At 46.5% G+C, this 19561-nt stretch overlaps 1 protein-coding gene across 2 annotated transcripts; it reads right to left on the bottom strand.

The window, feature by feature from the left end:
- Window positions 1-340: 340 nt before the first annotated feature.
- LOC115095404 (perilipin-2-like) lies at window positions 341-12477 on the bottom strand. Of its 2 annotated transcripts, none has more exons than XM_029609008.1 (8): window positions 12359-12477; window positions 10674-10713; window positions 10384-10579; window positions 7521-7603; window positions 6423-6708; window positions 5061-5212; window positions 4560-4694; window positions 341-1330 (listed from the first exon to the last, which is right to left on the bottom strand). In XM_029609008.1, the coding sequence occupies exons 2-8, from the start codon at window positions 10701-10703 to the stop codon at window positions 971-973; spliced, it is 1242 nt and encodes a 413-aa protein (XP_029464868.1). In that variant the 5' UTR covers window positions 10704-10713; window positions 12359-12477; the 3' UTR covers window positions 341-970. The 2 variants fall into 2 exon arrangements, with proteins under 2 accessions (XP_029464868.1, XP_029464877.1); XM_029609017.1 differs by having other exon boundaries at window positions 12382-12466.
- Between the last annotated feature and the right edge of the window lie 7084 nt (window positions 12478-19561).

The raw sequence follows: 19561 nt of genomic DNA, 5'->3' as shown, positions 1-19561 counted from the left end.
TCTCTATCCAAGGGACTAAGTACTCTCAAAAGCTAATGCAATCACATAGGGTGGAGGCTGCAAGCCAAATGGTAGGGCTTTGGCAGAGGGAAGCCTGACAAATATACAAGCATACCAGCTTGGCATCTGCTGTGCTTTATATGGTGCTGAAGCAAGGGAACACATGGGTTGCCATCTTCCAACTCCCTTCCAAACCTCACTCTTGCTTTCCCAAAATCTACCCCCATGCACTAAATATGCTTAGGCTCAGGTATTTTGGTTCTCTGCATCTATTACCCTTTCAGACAGACATGTTTATCCAACACTATTTGTGAAAATTAAAGAAATCCATCATGAATGATTGTAGTTGCCAAAAACATTTATTGCTATACTACACATACTACAAACAAGCAGTTATTCTCTTTACAAATGTTTAGTACTATTCCTATTTGCAAGTCCCACATGGAAACCAGTGAAGGGGCAGTCATGCCTATTGTGAACTGTCTTGTAACATTTAAGGGTACATGTGGAGTTCCTAAGCAACCCTGCTTCATGAAGTCAAAGATCTGCAAACTGCTTATCAGCATACAGGACTTCCAGTGCTCTTTAAATCTGGTTACAGAACTCATTTCCATTGTCTGTCTTCCCAGCATAGCCCACCAAAACAATCTAGAAATTTCTTAAGATCTAGTCCATTTCATTTTGCAGAAGTCCTATATAAAATGACTCATACTAGGGTTAAAGGCACTCCACCTCTTATTTCAAAAGAAAACATTAAGCAGAAACAGTGCTAGAACGTAGTTTGTATCAATTTTCCTTTTGAAAGAAAACACCTTGACTTCCCACATCCATTTCAGTGGCTAGTAGACAGCACAATACCATGTGACCCATCAAGAGGGCAATTGTTTAGGCTTGATATTGTATGTAACATCGACACAATAGTCACTTCTGTAGTTTACCAGAACTGGAATTAGTGCTAGACTGGTGCACTTTAGCTGCTGTGTTCAGACTCTTGTTGGCTGGCTTGTTCTTGCTTCTGCTCTGGGCTCACAGGTCCTACCAACCAGTTGAGTGGTGTGGTGTTAGCAAGATAAGCCATCACCTCATCCATGGATTCCTTCATTTTCTTCAGCTGTTCTTTGCTGGTGCTGAGGAGCTGATCAGACAGGTCTCTGATGGAGCCAACAGAGTGGAAGTTCTGGTAGATGTCTCCAGCCAGGCAGCTAATATGGTGGGCTTGGTTCTGGATGTTTTGGGGCAGACCTTGAATGCTTGATACCAGTGTGAGGCAGTTTGTCTGAAGCTGGCGAGACAGGTCCTGGGCAATAGCCAGGGCACATGATTCAATGTGCTAAAGAAAACGAAAAAAAACAGACAATTTAGAAATCACAGAAACTGGCTGGCTGTATTACTATGTTCTGCTCATTGGATAAAGCTGACCTACAGATATGAAAATCAGATACTGGTAGTATTTCTGCCAATCATTCTGTTTTGTTCCTTTCTCAGAGGTACCAGGCTATTGAGTAAAGTCTGTATGGCTACACTTTGCTTGTCTGAGGATGTCTTGTGTCATGACAGGTTTACTAGTCAAGTGTCAGTGGGTCTAGTGTTGCTCCAGACACTCCCTCACTGGGAGATGTCCCAGTTTGATCAGTTGAATACAGGCCAGGAATGGAAGTTGTGGCTCTCTTGAAGCAGTCCAGCACTCAAATTTGGATTCTCTGGAGCAACTAGGAGGGAGTGCGTGAGTGTTTGGAGCAGGTATGAAGGAATCAAGCTCAGATTTCATGCTTAGCAATACTTCCTATTCCACAGCTCTAAACATTCACTGTGGATTAAAAAGGAAAATTGGTTCTTACCTGCTAATTTTTGTTCCTTTAATACCACAGATCAGTCCAGGCAAGCAGGTTTTATTCATCCCTACCAGCAGATGGTGGTAGAGAACAAAACTTTTGGGCACTACCACATATATGAGTGTGCCACCTGCAGTCCCTCAGTATTGATACTGAAGCCAAGATAAGAAAAATAAAGAGCTAATGAGGCTCCCAACATGGATACCCCTAAACCTAGAAATTGTGACATTGCACTTGCCTGCCTAGCCAAGGCGGCCTTGTTCAGTAGATGTATGAATTTGGGCAAAAGCCCCCCCAGGGCCCCTAAAGGGTGCTTGGGCCAGAGACCTTTCCCCAGGTTGAACCATGGGAGACAGGACTGGTGGGGACCCCCCCCCCCCCCAATCCAGCTCTGCTTCTGTGGCCATAGCCACTCCCTCCTGTGACTCCAGTGCCAGTGCTGCAGGCCGCAAATGCCTCTGCAGCTTTGCTTGCTTTTCAGACCACCCCCCCCCCCCCAAGCACACTCCGTGCAGGAGGTCAATCAGGCTGACCGACGGGCTACCACAGGCCCTGCAGGTCTCTGAGCTGCTTGACTGTCATAAGAAGCACCAAGAAATAAAGCAAGGCAAAATAAAAATACAGACAGGCAATCCTATGCTTGCCGTGCTTTCCTGCGGCCCAGATTGTGAGGGGGAGGGGTGCACCACACAGTTGTCAAACCCTGAAGAGGGCGCACTGCCCCAAGAATTTCCCGCTGGTATGGTGGAACAGGCTGCTGCCGCGACTGAAAACTGTGCAGCTCGTTTGGGAGTACAGCCAGCCCCCACTGGAGTGAATCTGCCCTGACCGGGACCACCCTCCACTGAATGATCCCCCAATCCACCCACTTGCTGCCCGGCCTGCAAGGCAGTACAGCCTGCCACATGCTTCTGCCGTTGCAAAAGCAGAGCTGCTGGTGATTTTTTTTTCCCACAAAGATCAAGAGGCCCAGACACAGGAAAGCACAAAAATAGAAGTAAGGGTACTTCCCTGTCCTGGGCAGGCAGAGGGGCTTTGGGCCCACAGAGAGAACCAGACCACTGGCTGTCAGGGGTCGTGGACTGAAGTTTGCCCGGCTCAATACAAGGGATGACCCTTCTGCAGGAGCCTGTCACCTCAGGGAGCAGTTTTCCTTAAAATATCCAGTCAGTCAGTACTGCAGGGTTAGCACCTCTACCATCTGCTGGAGCTAGAGAAATACTGAGGGACTGCAGGTGGCACTCTTGTATGTGGTAGTGCCCAAAAGTTTGTTCTCTACCTCCATCTGCTGGTAGGGATGAATAAAACCCGCTTGTCTGGACCGATCTGGGTATGTTTAGGAAAGAACAGTTCACACCTTAAACAAAAACTCAACTCAAAGAGTTAAGCACATTTAGAGTCAGTCTTCAATTGTTTTCTAAAAAAGTAACCTGACATACACAACCTGGAAATATTCCAAGCTCCATGGCTTGTGCTCCAGCAGAAGAGGTCTTACACCAAGTAGCTGCAGACACTTCTAGTGTGAATTGTTAGAAGTCTCATAAGACAATGAGTGAGGAGCACTGCATTCTGCCAAAGGGAATTTGCCCTACTTTAAGAGGGTTGTGAGGGGGAAGAGAAACTACCCACACAATTCAAGTATCAAAAAGGTTAAAGTCATAGCCTGAGAGGTTTTCCTATGGAATTATCATAAGGTTTAGGTGTCAGTAAGCCCCAGAGCCCCTTCTGAACAGTTTGGATATTTGTTCTGCTATGGATGTCATTTGAAGGGGGTGGTCAAGTTGTTACAATTCTCCCAGTACCACCATAAACCTTTTTGGAATCACCAACTTTTTGTGCAAGTGTTACTTGAGGTAGAGAGGATCCTCTGCCCTAAGGTCTTGGAATCCCAGTTGTTCCCAAATCAGAACCACCTTGGCAGTCTCATGGGGTTCAAGGCCCCATAACTTCCAGAGATGCCCAGTATAAAAGCAGAATGGGAGCTGGGAGGAAGGCAGGTAAGACTGACTTGCTCAGTAGTCTTTTGGCAGAAACTTGATCTATATTAGGAGAAAAATCAACTACTGCAAAGGATGGGAAATGCTATTACAGACCCTGTCCCATAAAGCTTAGATATCAATAAGCTGGGTCTCTTCCTGCCACCCTTAATGCAAAAGCTCTGGGCATCTGGTCTCATTAGGCTTAGTGGTGCCAGCTCAATATACCTTGTCAAAATGGATCAGAAAGATAGTTGAGGGGCTGACTCCATGGCTCTGGCATCTGAAACAATACCTAGTGGCTGGATTTGGGGTGCACATCTCATGTTGTGAAGATGCTGAGGCAGAGGCCTCTTGCTATGATGGCTGGGCCGAGTAGTTCAGATCAGCAATTCAAAAAAATAAATAAATAAATGCCAAACAAAAAAAAAAGGTAGAATTGAGAGGTGGATGTAAAATCAATTTGTTCAGAAGTTTGGCCTGTGTGTCCAGGAAGAGCAATTTACTCAGTCACCTCCCATTTAGAGAATACAAAAAAAAAAAACCAAACACATTCCAGCCTCAGGATAGCTTTGCTTATATTGGGCAGTGAATTATAGCTTGTTTATACAGCACTATATAGAAAGGAAGTTCAAACTGGCTGAGAACAATGATCAAGGCATGACAGAAGGTGCATCTAGACTGTTGCCAGTGTTAGAAGCTTATGCAGACTGAATGCCTGGAAACATTGAGCCACCCAAAAGCCATTTACCTCTCTACTGGGAGTTTCCTCTCCATCCTGCTGTCCTATGTTTCTCTTCCATGCTACCCAAGCCTGGTGCAGCTTCTCTTGGGCATCCTGCAGTTTCTGGTTGGCACTGGACAGACTCTTTTGGGCATACTCCATCTGAAATCAGGAGACAGTGCTGCTATTAGTAAATGGGCTTGGTACACATTGGGGAAAAACCTGAAGCTCATCTAATAAGTTTGATTTACACTGAAGACTTTCTGCTTTAGCCCTCTACTCCTCCAGCTGGAGGAAGCCAAAACCTCAACAATAGTTAAGGTCAAAGACAATACCTGCAAGCAGTCTTAAAACCTGGACACCATCAGCTGATGCATCAAGACCAAAAGGCACCCAGTCTATCCTGCACTGCTGAATTACAATACTAAGTATGGCAAACAGACGAGTTCAGTGCAGGCTTCCTTTTCATCCAAGCTAGCACATTAGTATTGCTCTTGGAAGAAGATCAATGGAGACCACATATCTTACCAGATCAATGGTGTGATGGAGCTGAGAGATGGCCTCCTGGCTCCTGCATTTAGCATCTTTCACTGTGATCAAGGCCTGCTCATGAACCTTGGAAGACAGAGATCCCAGTCTAGCATAGTAGCTTGGCTTCTGGCTGCCAGTAGCTTCTTTGGCTAAAAGAGGAGAAGAAAGCAACTATCAGCTGGGTTTCAAATCTTATCTTGAAATGAAGTAAAAAGATGTAGAAACCCCTGGTCTCTGTGGTGGCCCTAGATCCCTGCCCTTAGGATAGATAGCAAGGAAGGCGATACCATCCCATCAGCACCTCCCTCAGAGGAGCTCTGAATTGGGTGAATTCATGCCTAGAAGGGGGGGGGGGGGGGGGGGGGGGGACTAGAAGTCTTGAGAGGGTAGTCAGTGATTTGGATTTTGAAGCAAGGAGCTGATTTTTCTCATCTTTAAGATACTCATTTTTCCAGTACACACCTTGCCAGGTAGGGTCTATTCCTCCTTTGGAAAAAGGACTTTTGTAAGACGCTTGTGAGTTTGTGTACCCTGGGTGAAACTGTCAAGGCTGTAAGGGACAAGACCTGAATACAGAGGCCAGGAGTGAGGAGACCTGTGTAATCCTTTCCCCTGCAATGGGAAGGATAGCAGTGACTCATCTCAGAGGATTTTTTTGGGACTTTGAAAGGTTTAGCACCCCTCCTCCCCACCCTGGAGCTTGGCTGCATCAAGCAGCAGAGCTTCACGATAAAGTCACTTCAGGATGGGTATGAACTGGACTCATGAGGACTTCAGGTACCATTTTGAGATTAAAGTGGATTCTCCTCCCATTGAGAGATCCTGGTTGGGCAAAGGAACCCCCCCCCCCCCCCTCTCTCATGCTGAGGGACCAGATCTACCCCAGGACCCTGTTCTGAGGATACATGCATGGGAGGGGGGGAGATCCAATGTGTACATACACATTGGATCCATTTCCCCCCCCCCCCCCCAGATGAAGTCACAGTAAAGTTGTTGACCATGCAAGCTGTCCAGACTGTTCCAGCAGCACCATCATGGAGTGGGTACAGTAACACCAGAGGCATGTCACTATACTGCCCGGGCCTTGAATGTCAGCCTCCCTCCCCCAAAAGAGGAGAATCCACTCCTTGGAACAAGAGATGTTAGCCCCAAGAAATACATTTTTATAACCAATCCTGGAAAAGCCAGGAATTGTGCATTAGGCCATACTCAACATGATTGAATTCTAAACAAAACCAGAGGAAAGGGAATTGAGGGATAGGATTCCAGGAAGAACTCGGTCAGTCAGTGGCACAAGTTATTCTAAAAAGCTAGTGCAGACATTTCATGAAGCTTTTTGCAAGCCCAGTTTCTCCTTACCTGCTTCCCCTTCAGTCACTGGGAGATACTGATCCACAAGGGCCTCCGTCTTGCTCAGTGCAGCATCTACCCCAGTGCTCACCACCTGCACCATGGGGCTTCCCAGAACAGAGTTAACGCTCCCAGTCACAACAGCTTTTGTCATTTCCATGCTCTCCTGTGCAGCTCCCTTGGCCTTGTCCACCACTCCAGTGATTGCATGGGCAACTGTGTCCTTGGCACCCATCACAGTCCCTGCTACAGCTTCTTTTGCACCAACCACCATGTCTGTGGCATTAGCAACAATCTACATGAAGAATCACACAGTTAGTACTAGATGGTCACATCTGAGGACTGCCACTTGTTTGCATCAAGTTTCCACAGGCTGTGAGAACAGAATCTGGTCCAAGCTCAGGAATCCTGATCACACTAAGTTTTGATATCCATGGCCCTGCTATCAACTGCCCTCATTTCTACAATAGGTTGTAACCTGCATCTACTTAATCTTTATTCACTGCCTTCCTTACTCCAGTTATGATCAAATCTGGCCATTTTTCTATTGTTCCACATGGAAACCAACATTGTTTACTGACCCTTCCTTGTCTAGAAAAGCTTCAGCTGCACTTAGAGGCATTTATATATACTAGAAACATTGCTTTAAGAGCCTCAGTACATTCTGTTCAGATTTCCAGCTGCACCAAGTTTTGATGTGTCCATGCAAAGCAACATAACCTGGTTAATCCCCAGTTAAGGCAACCCTGAGGAGCCCCCTGCATTCTCTCAATACCCATGGGATGGGAAACTTGTGAGCATTCATAAGTCACCTGCAAGTAGTTCAGTTTAGTGAATAAAGATTTTAAAAAAAGAGGAAGGAAAGAGCAGTAGAATGGGGGCAGCTTGTTGCTAGAGCTCTGGCTGCAGCTCACATGACTTTCTACCTTTTTAGGTGATAGGGAGAGGTTTTTCTTGGGAGGAGGGGGGTGGTTAAGGGTATATACCTAGAAAGGTAGAGAGTCATGTGCTGTTGCTATTTCTGTTTAGAGAAGCACCTTTAAGACTGTTTCTGTAATGCGGATCTCTTGGCTCCTGCTGTAATGTTTAACAAAGGAACAGCCTCACCTTGTCAGTAGATTGGTGAAGGACAGGCAGCTTCTCTTCAATTTTGTCCAGGCCTACACAGGCACAGTTATTGGCAAGAGCAACTACAAAAGAAAGACAGACAGCTACACTCCTGCTCAGTGAACAGACAAGCAGGACATTACAAACAGGTTGCCAGTGAGAGAAGCGACACTTGGACCCTGGTGTTGTGGGTCCCCATCCAGTTCGCCCTGCTTCTCAGAAGTCTTTCCCATCAAGGAGCCAGCGTGCCAACTCCAGCAGGCACACTGTTTTGGGATTCCACTGCTGGCATTTGATAGAGAGTCTGAACAAGGCCACAAAAGCAGGGCCTGTCAGTCAACCCCACAACATAGCAAAGCAGTGGTGGGGATGACTGCCATTGGCTACAAGTGCACTAAAAGCAGGAGTGGTGCCACCACATCAGCTTTATGGGCAGAGGAAGGAGAGCAAGGTACCAGTTTTGGCAGCTCAAGGACTGCTAGCACAAGGTCATCATCCAAACTAGACAGCAAGGGGTCAGCATTCCCTGGCTGTGTCAGACCCTGTATGGTAACAGGGTGGGAATTGAAGTGTTACCTAGAAAGGATTTAGTTTATTAGCAATGAATATTCCTCCCTCCCTTGTCTGGTGGTACTTGAATAGTATTTATAGAACCATGCAATGTTTTATTTTTCTATTCTTGTTGCTCTAAAGTATTCCTTTCATGCCTCCACAGAAGTGCAGATTCATTTCTACTTCATAGTAAATGTTGCCCCTGGAGGTATTAAACCCACTAAGCACACCTGGGTCAGTCTATGAACAAGTTTATTCTGGACTTCCTATAGCAATAAGCTGGGGATGTTTCCCCTATAGCCACAGTAGTGCTAGGAAGCTGAGTCCCAGAGAATAAGCTGTATTATTAGATTGTTTATAGATTACAACCTGCCTGTATGGGATGAAACTTGTGTTTGGACTAGAACAAAAATTACCAATAGAAAAGAGAAAGTTAAGGTAGCTTAAGGTTGAATTATGTGCTATGTTTAAAATGGGGATGTTTCTAGAAGGTTTTCTATTTCTAAAGGAGACTGTAAAAGTTAAGAAACCGTGCACTAAGACTAGAGAGTCAGAAGTCTGGTTTGGATGTTTGTAACCTTAGTGCCTAAAGTGGTTTCTGGGCTGAAATAGCCCAGGAAGGTTTACAAAGAGATAAAGACTGTCCTAGTTGACTGAGGGGGGGGCGGGTAACTTGGAAAGCCCAGAGCTTGGGACAGAGACTTTTCTAGAAGATCACAGTGCTACATCTGGGGTTCTATAGGAGTAAGGGCCCTCTGACAACTGACTGGGAAAAACTCTGAAAAATGGCCAGCTGATTGAGAAATTGCAAGTAATGGGTAGAAAGGTTTTAAGTTTAATTCTGGAGGTATGCTGCTGAAATTGTCCATCTTTGTGCTCCAACTGAAGCTTGATTTTTGGATTGTTTAAATTCTCTTGGAAAGATTTGTGTATGACTTTTCTTGCTGGGTATGTAACTCCCTTGGGTCTAAGCTTTTGATTCCCTAGTGACAAAATCCTGGTTCCAGGCCCGTCAGCAGGCTTTTACCATCTTTGCAGCTGCCAAAGGCTATATCCTGCACCCCCCCCCCCTGCCTTGTCAGGGAGGGTGGGGAAAAAACCCCACTAGTTCATTCTACTAAAATTTTTACTACTAGAAATTAAATACCACCAGAACAAGAATACAAGTTGCCATATGCAACAGAAGTAGGAAAGATACTAGAAGCAGACCAAAAGATCAGGCAATGTCTGCTGGATAGAAGAGGGAACACTCATTCAGGAAATGAAGTCTTCTAATGTAGCAGTGATGCTCTACCTGCAGTTGTTGTCCAGTCCTGTTAGAGAAGATGGGCCGGCCCAGCAGCATTACTGTGCACCATGTGGAGGATCTGGATCAAATCTGCTGGGGAGGTAGTATTAGACTGTCCCTAGGGCCTGGGGTTGCACTCACTATACACCACTTAATGCCCAGACTTAGAGCTCATAATTATAGAGTTTTGGCCAGAGATCTATGCATGGCCACCAGCTGTTGAGAAAGCTAAAACGACTGGGAAAAAGTCCCAGACAAATGCAAGTGAAGGTTTATTGTGCCCTAGTGCAAGGGAGGCTGGAACCTAACAGCATAGGTGATTGCCAGGCCAAAATAAATCTCAGTAGGATGTGGGATGTTACCTCCCCTCTGCACATAACTAATAAAGGTTTGGATTCCCTTTAATGAAGGGAGAATTTAAGAAAGTTTCCTGTTTTAGTTAGATCATGCAATAGAGTGCTTAATATGTCATATTTATACACCATAAAGACAGATGAGTCTAGACCTTAACTCAGAATATACATGGTTTAGTATTAAGTAGACTTTGATATGTCTCGTGACATATCAAGGAAATAAGTTTAGGTTTCAATGATCCGATGCATTTGAAGACTTTTTTGCAGGATAAGAGCAGTGTTGGAGGAAATAATGAAGTCCAATAAAGGTAGATAATCTCTCTCCTTGAATCTTTGTTAATATGGGATAAATAAATAATTTTGTTTTCTCTCCCCCAATTATGAGTTTTGTAATTACAGATGTAAAGTTTTTGTGCAAATGTTGGATAATTATGATTTGTAAATTACTATCTACATATTGTTTAAATTGATTTTAAATGAAATTCAATAAAAGATTTAAAAAAAAAGTAGACTTTGATAAAGCACCCTCTAAGATCTGCTTGTGATTTTTATTTAAAAAAGGCCAGTTCTAGTTAGATACTATTGGCTACAAGCCTCAATTGTTTGCTTTCCCTCAAAATGGATGGAAAAAATTTGAATCCTATTCAGTTCAGCAGTTGCCATCACTTACTTTGTGGCTCCAGTTTTTGGATGATAGGCTTTGTACTTGCAAGGGTCACAGCAGCGATTGTCTTCACCCCCTCCTCTGCCACCTCACAGAGGGACTTCAGGTAGGGATGGTTCTCTTTCGTGCTGACGTAAGCAGATGAAACCATGTCACAGGTAGAGCTCACCAATGGCAGGTTGGCCACCCTCGCAGCCACATTCTGACAAGTCAGAGTTTGGAGAGAGTGTTAGCAATCCAACTACAGTGCAACCATGGAAAACTGAGCCAGCTCAAGGAAAGTATTTCATGCCTACCTGTTGTGGTTCAGCTGCCTCTGAAGCCATTCTTTCAAGCCTTCAAAAGAGAGAAAAAAAAAAAAAAGTTAGCTAAAGTACAATATTTTCACTTCAGGCATATGCTGAAGCTTGCATTTTCTGCAAACAGTTTATAGGACTTCTCTATCAAACAGATCTAGTGTTTCAATATCTTCAATGCAGCAATAAACCCAATGACAATTTTACAACAAAGATCACAAAAAAAAAATAAATATCAAAGTAGCAAGTAACTAGGTATTCATCAAATAAGCCAGCTAGTACCTGTATAGTTTTTACATGGCATCAGATATAGATTAGGTGGTAGGCCAACAATGGACTCAGCTTGTTTTAATGCTAGCACAGAAGTGCATTTAGTTGTGTAGAATATGTATTTTTGTTGTTCTCTTTGCCATATATCCTTGACACCAAGGTTACCCAACCCTTCCACTAGCTTAAAAAGCATCATTCACTACCTGTGATCAGGTGGGTGTTGGGATATGGATCTGTCAAAATGCATTAAGTAGAACCCCCCCCCCCCCCCTTTTTCTTTTAAATTAAGTTGACTCTAAATTGGATTAGACTTACCTCACCAGCTACTCCAGAGTGGATTAAAAGGTAAACAAATAAAGGGCCCAACTTTAAAAAGAGCATTTGCACATGTAAATGCACTTTACTCCGGGTAAGTGGGCCTTTGAAAATTGCTACATTATGCCACCAAGTTGTCTACAGGCTTTATCCATGCATTTTATGTGCATAAATGGCTTTTGAAAATTCCTACAACACTAGCTACACTTACTACTAAATCTGTTAAAAAGTTATCCCAAAAGGTTTAGAAGAATCCTAGACAATACATTTGAAAGTTACAGAAAGCAGAGTTAGCACAGCTCCTCATAGCTTAGGAGGAACAGTAATTACTAGCGAGGCTCATTTGCCAAGTAACAGAATAAAGTTTCACCTGGGGGTTAATTACAAGTGATCAGCACTAGCAGACCGGAGCACCACTCGCCTCTAAACACCAGGAAAGAAAAAAAAAAAAAAGGCAAGGAGAGGCTGACAGGTCTCCAATAAAGAGCAATATCAGCACGGACGCTTCTAGGGCTGGCAAATGGGAGATAGTTTTAGTTACATGAAGCCAACACGCAGAGTACAGGGGCCAGCTGCTCCCCCCCCTTTTAAAATCATCTACCGCATTACTATGAAAGCATTTACACCTTCTCTGGGTTTAGGTGTAGAAAATGAAGGGAGTGGGGGAGGGGGGTGTAGAAGAGATTGTTATTTACAGAACGACAGAGAAGATGATCATCCAGACCCCCTTTTATTAGGCACATTTATCGCACCTACACAGAATAAAGAGAAACCACTTTCATCCATAAGACAGAAGCTGAAGTCCCAACAACCATGAAATGCAAAGGCACTAAACATAGTTTTAAAATTAGCCACATTAAGGATACTTATCACTTCAGGTACATGAAGAATGAAAGGATATCTGGCCGTCCAAATAGATTGCAGCCGGACACAGATAGAGCAGCTCAGATGCTGAGCAGGCTTCCCTCCCTCTCTTTGACTCCCCACCATCAGGTACCACGTACAAGCCTCTTGAGGACTGGCTCCTGGCCCCAGGTGAGCAGTCAAAGCAAAAACAATGTTACTTAGCTCAACAGTACAACAAACTCCCTTCTAATTACCAGCAAGTAGATAGGATTAGGACCTTCTTCCTCAACCGCACAGAATCACTGCCACTTCCTCTTCTGTTCCCCAGCTACTCTGGAGCCAGTTCTAGGGAAGATAAGGGTGGGGTCCAGGGACTCGGCGGCTCCGCCCTGTGATTTTTACCCTTAGTTGTTTCTCCCCTCCTGCACCATTTTCAGCCTGAGCCAGTCTGTTTCTACTTCCGGTCCCCCTTTTCCCGGACGCACTTGCTTCACATGGCTCTGTTCTCATTTCCTCTAGGGTGGATTTTTGTTAACGTTAATGCAAACGCCAGTGATGCAGTGGGTACAAGGGGCTCATGCCCCACATCTGTCTGTTGACTGCTCCAGCCCCTTTCCTGGGGGCAGCTTTCAGGGAACAGGAAGATTGGGGCTGGAAAAGGGAGCTCAATTGTTTTCTTCTCTTCAGTGCCTGCTCCATCGTCCCCTCCTCCCCCTCTTGTCCCCGCAGGAGGGGAGGGGTTGAGACTGGAGCAGCCCCTGCAGGCGGCATGTGGTGAGAAAGAGGAAGGAGGTGTCTGGACAGGAGAAGAGAGTAATGGTTTTCTGTTTTATTTCATCCCCTCCCACTTGTTCCCGTCTTTCAACGGAGGGGAGGAACTGGACCAGACTCAGCCACAACCTTTGATCTCAGGATTTTGGACTCAGCTGAGGGCAAAGCGTGGGTGGAAAAGAGAAATATTCAGAGCTGTAAGTGATCGACACGGAGGGAAAGTGAAAGGGGGTGAGTGAAGAGTGGGTGAATGTTTGTGGTGTGAAAGGTTGAGTGATGAGGAGGAAGTGAATAGTGGAATGAGAGGAAGGTTAATGTTGGGGGATGTGAGGAAGGAGTGGTCTAAAAGGGGGTGAATACTGGGGAAGTGAGGAGCTGGTTGAATTCTCGTGGCAGTATGAGGAAAGGTAGGTGAATTCTGGAGGGGAACAGGATAAGGGAAGGAGAGTGTGGCTTCTTCCCCCCCCTTCTCCCTGAAATTAGTGCAAACTTGAACTGTCTGAGGTGATTAGAGAGAGTCAGTATATGGGGTTCATGAAAACCATGTGGGAGGAGGGGATGCATATGAGGAAGTGCAGGGGTACAGAATCCGGGGAAGGGGTGAAAAATTGCTGGAAGGGCATAGACTGTGTCAAAGAACTCCAGAGGTGGTGATGGGGTGATGAGAGCCAGAGATGGGGTGGGTCAGATATGGTGGTGGTGATGATGATGATGGAGATGTATGTGAGCCAGAGAATGAGGTGGAGATGTGGAAAATAGTGATGCCCTTGGTATGGGAACTAAAGTGACTGACTGGATTAGAAATTAGTTGAGTGGTAGATTACAAAAGGTAGTGATGCATGGCGCTCACTCAGAGGAGAGAGATGCTACTAGCAGTGTGCCACACGCTTCGTCTTTGGAATGATTCATTTCATGATTTTCATGAACAACATTATGGAAGGATTATTGGGAAATGTTTGTCTTTTTGCCGATGATTCCAAAATTTGCAACAGAGTAGACAACCAGAAAGACATGAGAAGGAATCTAATGACGTTCGAGGAATGGTCTAGGGCAGTGATGGCGAACTCCCTTCCTTGGATGCCACAAACAGGCCAGGTTTTCAGGCTATCCACAATGAATATGCATGAGATAGAGTTGCATACACTGGAGGCCTATTTGTGGCATTCGAGGACTGGAGTGAGCCATCACTGGTCTAGGGTCTGGCAGCTAAGATTTAATGCTAAAAAGAATGCAGAGTTAATCATTTAGGATGGAAAAACTTAGGGGAGAGGTAGAGTATGGGGTGAAATTCCAAAATGATAAGGGGATGGAACAGCTCCCCTATGAGGAAAGACTAAAGAGGTTAGGACTGTTCAGCTTGGAGAAGAGACAGCTGAGGGGAGATATGATAGAGGTGTTTAAAATCATGAGAGGTCTAGAACGGGTAAATGTGAATCGGTTATTTACTTTTTCGGATAATAGAAGGACTAGGGTGCATTCCATGAAGTTGGCAAGTAGCACATGTAAGACTAATCGGAGAAAGTTCTTTTTCACTCAACGCACAATTAAACTCTGGAATTTGTTGCCAGAGGATGTGGTTAGTGCAGTCAGGGTAGCTGGGTTTAAAAAAGGATTGGATAAGTTCTTGGAGGAGAAGTCCATTACCTGCTATTAATTAAGTTGACTTAGAAAATAGCCACTGCTATTACTAGCAACAGTAATATGGGATAGACTTAGATTTTGGGTACTTGCCAGGTTCTTATGGCCTGGATTGGCCACTGTTGGAAACAGGATGCAGGGCTTGATGGACCCTTGGTCTGACCCAGTATGGCATGTTCTTATGAAGAGCTGGATCTGGATGTGAACTTATCCAATGATCTATAAATGGCCAAACCATTGGATAAGGCAATGGCAAAAGTCAAAGATGCTTGGGTACATAGGGAAGGGAATGGTCAGCAGAAAAAAAGGTGATATTTCCCCTGTATAATCCCTGGCATGACCTCATTTGGAATACTGTGTGCAGTTCTGGAGTCTGCACCTTCAAAAGGATATAAACCAGTTGGAGTCAGTCTCGAGGGTGCCTCCCAAAAATGGTCACTGGTCTTTGTTGTAAAGCATATGAGGACAGACTTAAACATATGTACCCTAGAGGAAATGCAGGATAGGAGAGATATTATAGACACATTTAAATTACTCCAAGGTATTGAAGCAAAAGAGTGTCTAGAAGAAGGAGTCATGGGATGAGAGTGAAAAGGGGTAGACTAAGGAAATATTTCTTTAATGAGAGGGTGGTGGATGTATGGAGCAGCCTCCTTGTGGGGATGGTGGAGACAAGTACTGTATATGAATTCAAGTGAGCATGGGATATACACAGAGAATTCCTGAGGGAGTGGTAGGCATTGTAAAGCTGAATAATTGGTGTGGATGGGCAGACTAGAGAGGCTGTAATGGTCTTTTCTGCTATCATGTTTCTATAGATGTCAGGAGAGAGGAGGCAGAGATGAAGACAAGAGTGAGAAAAAAAATCACTAAATGGTTCCTTGGCTTAGGGAACATAACCCTCCTGTTCCTCAGCACTGCCTCCCTCAAGGCCTGTGGAAGCAAAAGTTAATATCTCTCATGGAAACCAGGACAGGATGCTAGATGCACATCAGGAACCGTAAAGAAAAAATAAATCTAATGCAAGTTTTGAATCCAGACTGTAGAGATGACACTTAAATGAAGGAAACAGTCTTTGGATAAGGATCATAAAATAAAAGGAAGGACACCATTTTTTTTAGGATTTTGCTTTTTTTTGTTGCTTTTTTTTCTACTTTCAAAATGTAACCTTAGAAAGTTAGGACTGTATGCTCCAAACCCATCTCCTAACTCAGGGCTTAAGCTACAGCATCTAGAGGAGATCCCAAGTATTATCCAAAAATGTTATGCATGAACTCTGGAGACCACATAGGTCCCTTCTTCAGATGTGAATAATGTCTCTGATAAATTATCTGAAGAAGTGGTCACTGTGGTTTCAAAAACTCATAGACAATATTTTTAGATAATTCAAACAATGATCCAATAAAAGGTTTCAGAATCTGCCAAGAATCCCATGATTAGAATGTAATTTTCATAATGTAAAAAATACCCCATACACATTTTGTTTTTTGTTTGTTTGTTTGTTTGTTTTTGATCAGTTCTGTTACAGTGAAAACCAATATATATTTTCAGTTTTTTATGCGGTGTATATACAGCAAATTAACATGGAAATATTCCTGCATATTCACAACTATTATAAGTTGATAGAGATAAAACTTTATCTTAAACAATAAAAAATAATATAACTGGCCAGAACTGCAAGTTAGTATAATGTCAGAAGTCTAGTAAAAGAACCAAAACCTAGCAGAATAAGAAAAATTCACTTTTCCTAGCGTGTAGCAGATGGACTCAGGACCAATGGGTATAGTGTACTCCTGATTGCAGTTGGAGACGGATCAGATTTCAATCTGACGTCAGCACTAGTACATATACCCCTGCAGGAAGTGCAGCTCCAGTATTTTCCGTCTCCATAGCAGTTAGGGACTATCTGCATGCTCTCACAGCGTTAGAACAAATTCAACGGAGAAAACCCAAATTCGGAAGAAAACTACTCGGAAGACGAGTCCCACTCTCCTGCGGTGATACCCTCGGGTCCCTCCCCCAGTTGAGAATTCCTGAGGTGATTTCCGTGGCCCCTCTGAGGTAAGCCTCAGTCCAGCGGCCGATTCGCGGTGAGGACCTAGCCCCCGACCTCGGGCACGGCTGAGAGGCAGCGGGTGCACCCTCGAGCGTGGCGGTGAAGGTATTTGCCCTCTCCCCCGCAGCCGGAGACCGCCCAGAATGAAACCGGGAAGCGCAGAAGACAAGGTAAGGTAAAAATCTTAGCATATACTCCAGTCTCCGAGGTTCGAGGAGTCGCGCAGGTCGCCGGCCGGGACCAGTGCCGCCGGGTTGATCCGCCCTATCAGGGCCAGGCCCTGGCTAGTTCAAAGGGTCTTCCCACGTGGAGACCCTCCGAGGTGGTCGCCATATTGCCCACATGGTCGCCGTCGCCATCTTGGCCCTATTCGCCACCCTGTCCGCCGTCTCGATCCGGGCGCACAAGGCTAGTTAGGCGCATAAAGTCCTTGTGCGCATAAAGTTACACTCACAAGGGCCGTGCGCATAAGTTCCCTGTACGTACCAGGATCAGTCCAGACGGTGGGTTATGTCCCCCGTCCAGCAGAGGGGACTTCTGGGGAAGGTGCCACATAAGCCCATATCCCAGGTCTCCTTGCTCAGTAGTTTTCTGACTCCAGCAGAAGGAGCAGGGGGCCTTCATTTCCTTTTCAGTAGCTTAGTGGGTTTGCTTGGCTCAGCTAGACTGCTATATTACTTTATTTTACCTTATTTCCTGAGGGATCAAGTACAAAAAAAAAAAGAACATTTTTAAAGGGGGCTGGTTGCAGTTCGGAGCTTTCCATTCCGTTGCCTCCCCCCCCCCCCCCACTCCTGACACTTGCTGACAGGCCTGTTTCTGTTCTTTTCTTTCTGTCTCCTCTTCTTGAGTTGGGTAAGTGCATGTTTTATTTTTATTTCTTCTTTGAGGCTTGTCTTTTTCGTGCCGGACCACCGGGGGTGCAAGTTAGAGGTTCTAACGTCTCCCCCCTCCCCCCCCCCATTCGTGTGCCGACCTGTGGCCCTGTGACATAACATTCCCCGGGGCCGCTGCCGCCAAGAGGTCCCATTCCCCGGCGGTCTTCTGAGCCTCCCGGGTCGGTGGGGTGTTCGGGGTGGTCTTTTGGCTGGGGCCATATTCTCTGCGCCGAAGAGTGAGTGTTCCGCATCTCTCCTTCCCCCCCCTGGACCTGGCATGCTGAGAGCGGCGATTTGTAAAGCGTGCGGCCGGCTCGGGGGCCGTCTGTCGAGGGATGGGCTTTGCACGAGTTGCCTCCCCGGTGGGGAAGGCGGCTCGCAACAGGGGGGCAACGCAGGAGATCGGGGCAGGACCGCGAGGGAGGACAGCGCCAGGCCCTGTTCCCGAGCACGGGAACGGCGGCCATTTTGAGGCAGGACACGTCTGAGGCAGGAACCTCTGAGGAGGAGTCAGAGGCAGTGCTGCCACCGGTTTTAGCCCCTATTCACGACCCTGAACCGTGATTCCCGTTGAGGGAGCCTCCTGTGGGACCCCCCTCGGGGGTTCCAGCTTTTTCCCCGGAGTTTGTGCTCTTGATGCACAATGCCTTTCTTCAAAGGATGTCTCAGCCGCTGGATTTCAGGCAGGGGCCCTCACCTCCCAAACTGGCAAGAACGGACCCCCCCTTGGGGGGGGGGGCCCTACCCGGGGTGGTGGCACGCAGGCCAGGGGGACGACGGGTGCACCCCGGGACCCCTCTGATCCACCCAGAGCCTATCCCTCTCCGCAGGGGGGGGGGGGGGGGACGACCCGGTCTCGGATCCGGCCGGGGACGATCCTTTGTTAGAGGCTCAGATGGAGGGGGACAACCCCGGGTGCTCCGCATTTTTCAACGGGACGAGCTGGATGATCTGATTCCACACATCTTGCAGGAGCTAGATATCGATGCCCGCCAGGACCCGACCCCAAGGCAAAGAAGGGGGACCCTATTCTGGCCGGACTCAGACCGCTGGCCTAGGCTTTCCCTACCCACCCTACTTTTCTACAGTTACTTTCTAGGGAATGGGATGCACCTGAGGCCACCCTAAAGGTCAGCAGGGCTATGGAAAAACTATATCCCCTACCGGAGGAGTTTCTGGACCTGCTTAAGGTCCCAGCAGTGGATTCCGCGGTCTCTGCGGTCACAAAGCGTACCACTATCCCGGCCACAGGGGGCACGGCATTGCGGGACCTTCAAGACAGGAAGTTAGAGGTTTACCTCAAGAGAGTCTTTGAGGTATCAGCGCTGGGGGTGCGAGCGGCTATCTGTAGCTCACTGGCGCAAAGGGCAGGACTCTGCTGGGTCCAACAACTTCTCACCTCCCAGGATCTCCCCACAGAGGAGGCCCACCAGGCGGACAGATTGGAGGCCGTGATTGCCTACGGAGCAGACGCTCTATATGATCTCTTGCGGGTCCTGGCCCGGTCTATGGTGGCTACGGTCTCGGCCCGCCGCCTTTTGTGGCTTCGCAACTGGTCAGCTGATTCCTCCTCGAAGACTCGTCTGGGGTCCCTCCCTTTCAAGGGAAAGTTCCTCTTCGGGGAAGACATGGATCAGATCATCAAGTCCTTGGGCGAGAATGCAGTGCACAGGATCCCGGAATACCGACCACGTTCTACTATGTCCTTCAGTGCCTTGAGAAGTCGTTTTCGCTCGCAACGCCGATTTTGTAATACGAAACAACAGACTCCTTGGATGCCGTCTTCCTGCTCTCATTCATGGAACCGGCCCTTTCGAGGGCGCAGGCCCAGCAAGGAAGGGCCGGGCCACGGAGCGTCCTCCAAACCAGCTCAATGATGCCAGGCTGACCCACACGACGTCTCCCATGATAGGGGGCCGGATTTCGCTCTTCTACGAGGAGTGGGTCCGAATCACTTCGGATCAGTGGGTCCTGGATATTCTAAAGCACGGCTACACATTGGATTTTGTACGTGCCCCTAGAGACAGGTTCATTTTCTCTCCATGCGGCCCCCTCCACAAGCAGCTTGTCGTTCGACAGACTCTGGACCGTCTTCTCATGCTGGGAGCCATAGT

Source organism: Rhinatrema bivittatum, chromosome 1 (genome assembly GCF_901001135.1).
Source record: "Rhinatrema bivittatum chromosome 1, aRhiBiv1.1, whole genome shotgun sequence".
Lineage (NCBI taxonomy): Eukaryota > Metazoa > Chordata > Amphibia > Gymnophiona > Rhinatrematidae > Rhinatrema > Rhinatrema bivittatum.
This window is presented reverse-complemented; position numbering and strand designations above follow the sequence as displayed.

Excerpts from the sequence above, each read along its gene's own strand:
- LOC115095404 (XM_029609008.1), bottom strand. The coding sequence starts at position 10,703 with ATGGCTTCAGAGGCAGCTGAACCACAACAG. Across the intron at positions 7,604-10,383 it reads CCAAAAACTGGAGCCACAAA|TTGCTCTTGCCAATAACTGT; the intron begins GTAAGTGATGGC and ends TTTCTTTTGTAG. Across the intron at positions 5,213-6,422 it reads AGTGACTGAAGGGGAAGCAG|CCAAAGAAGCTACTGGCAGC; the intron begins GTAAGGAGAAAC and ends CTCCTCTTTTAG.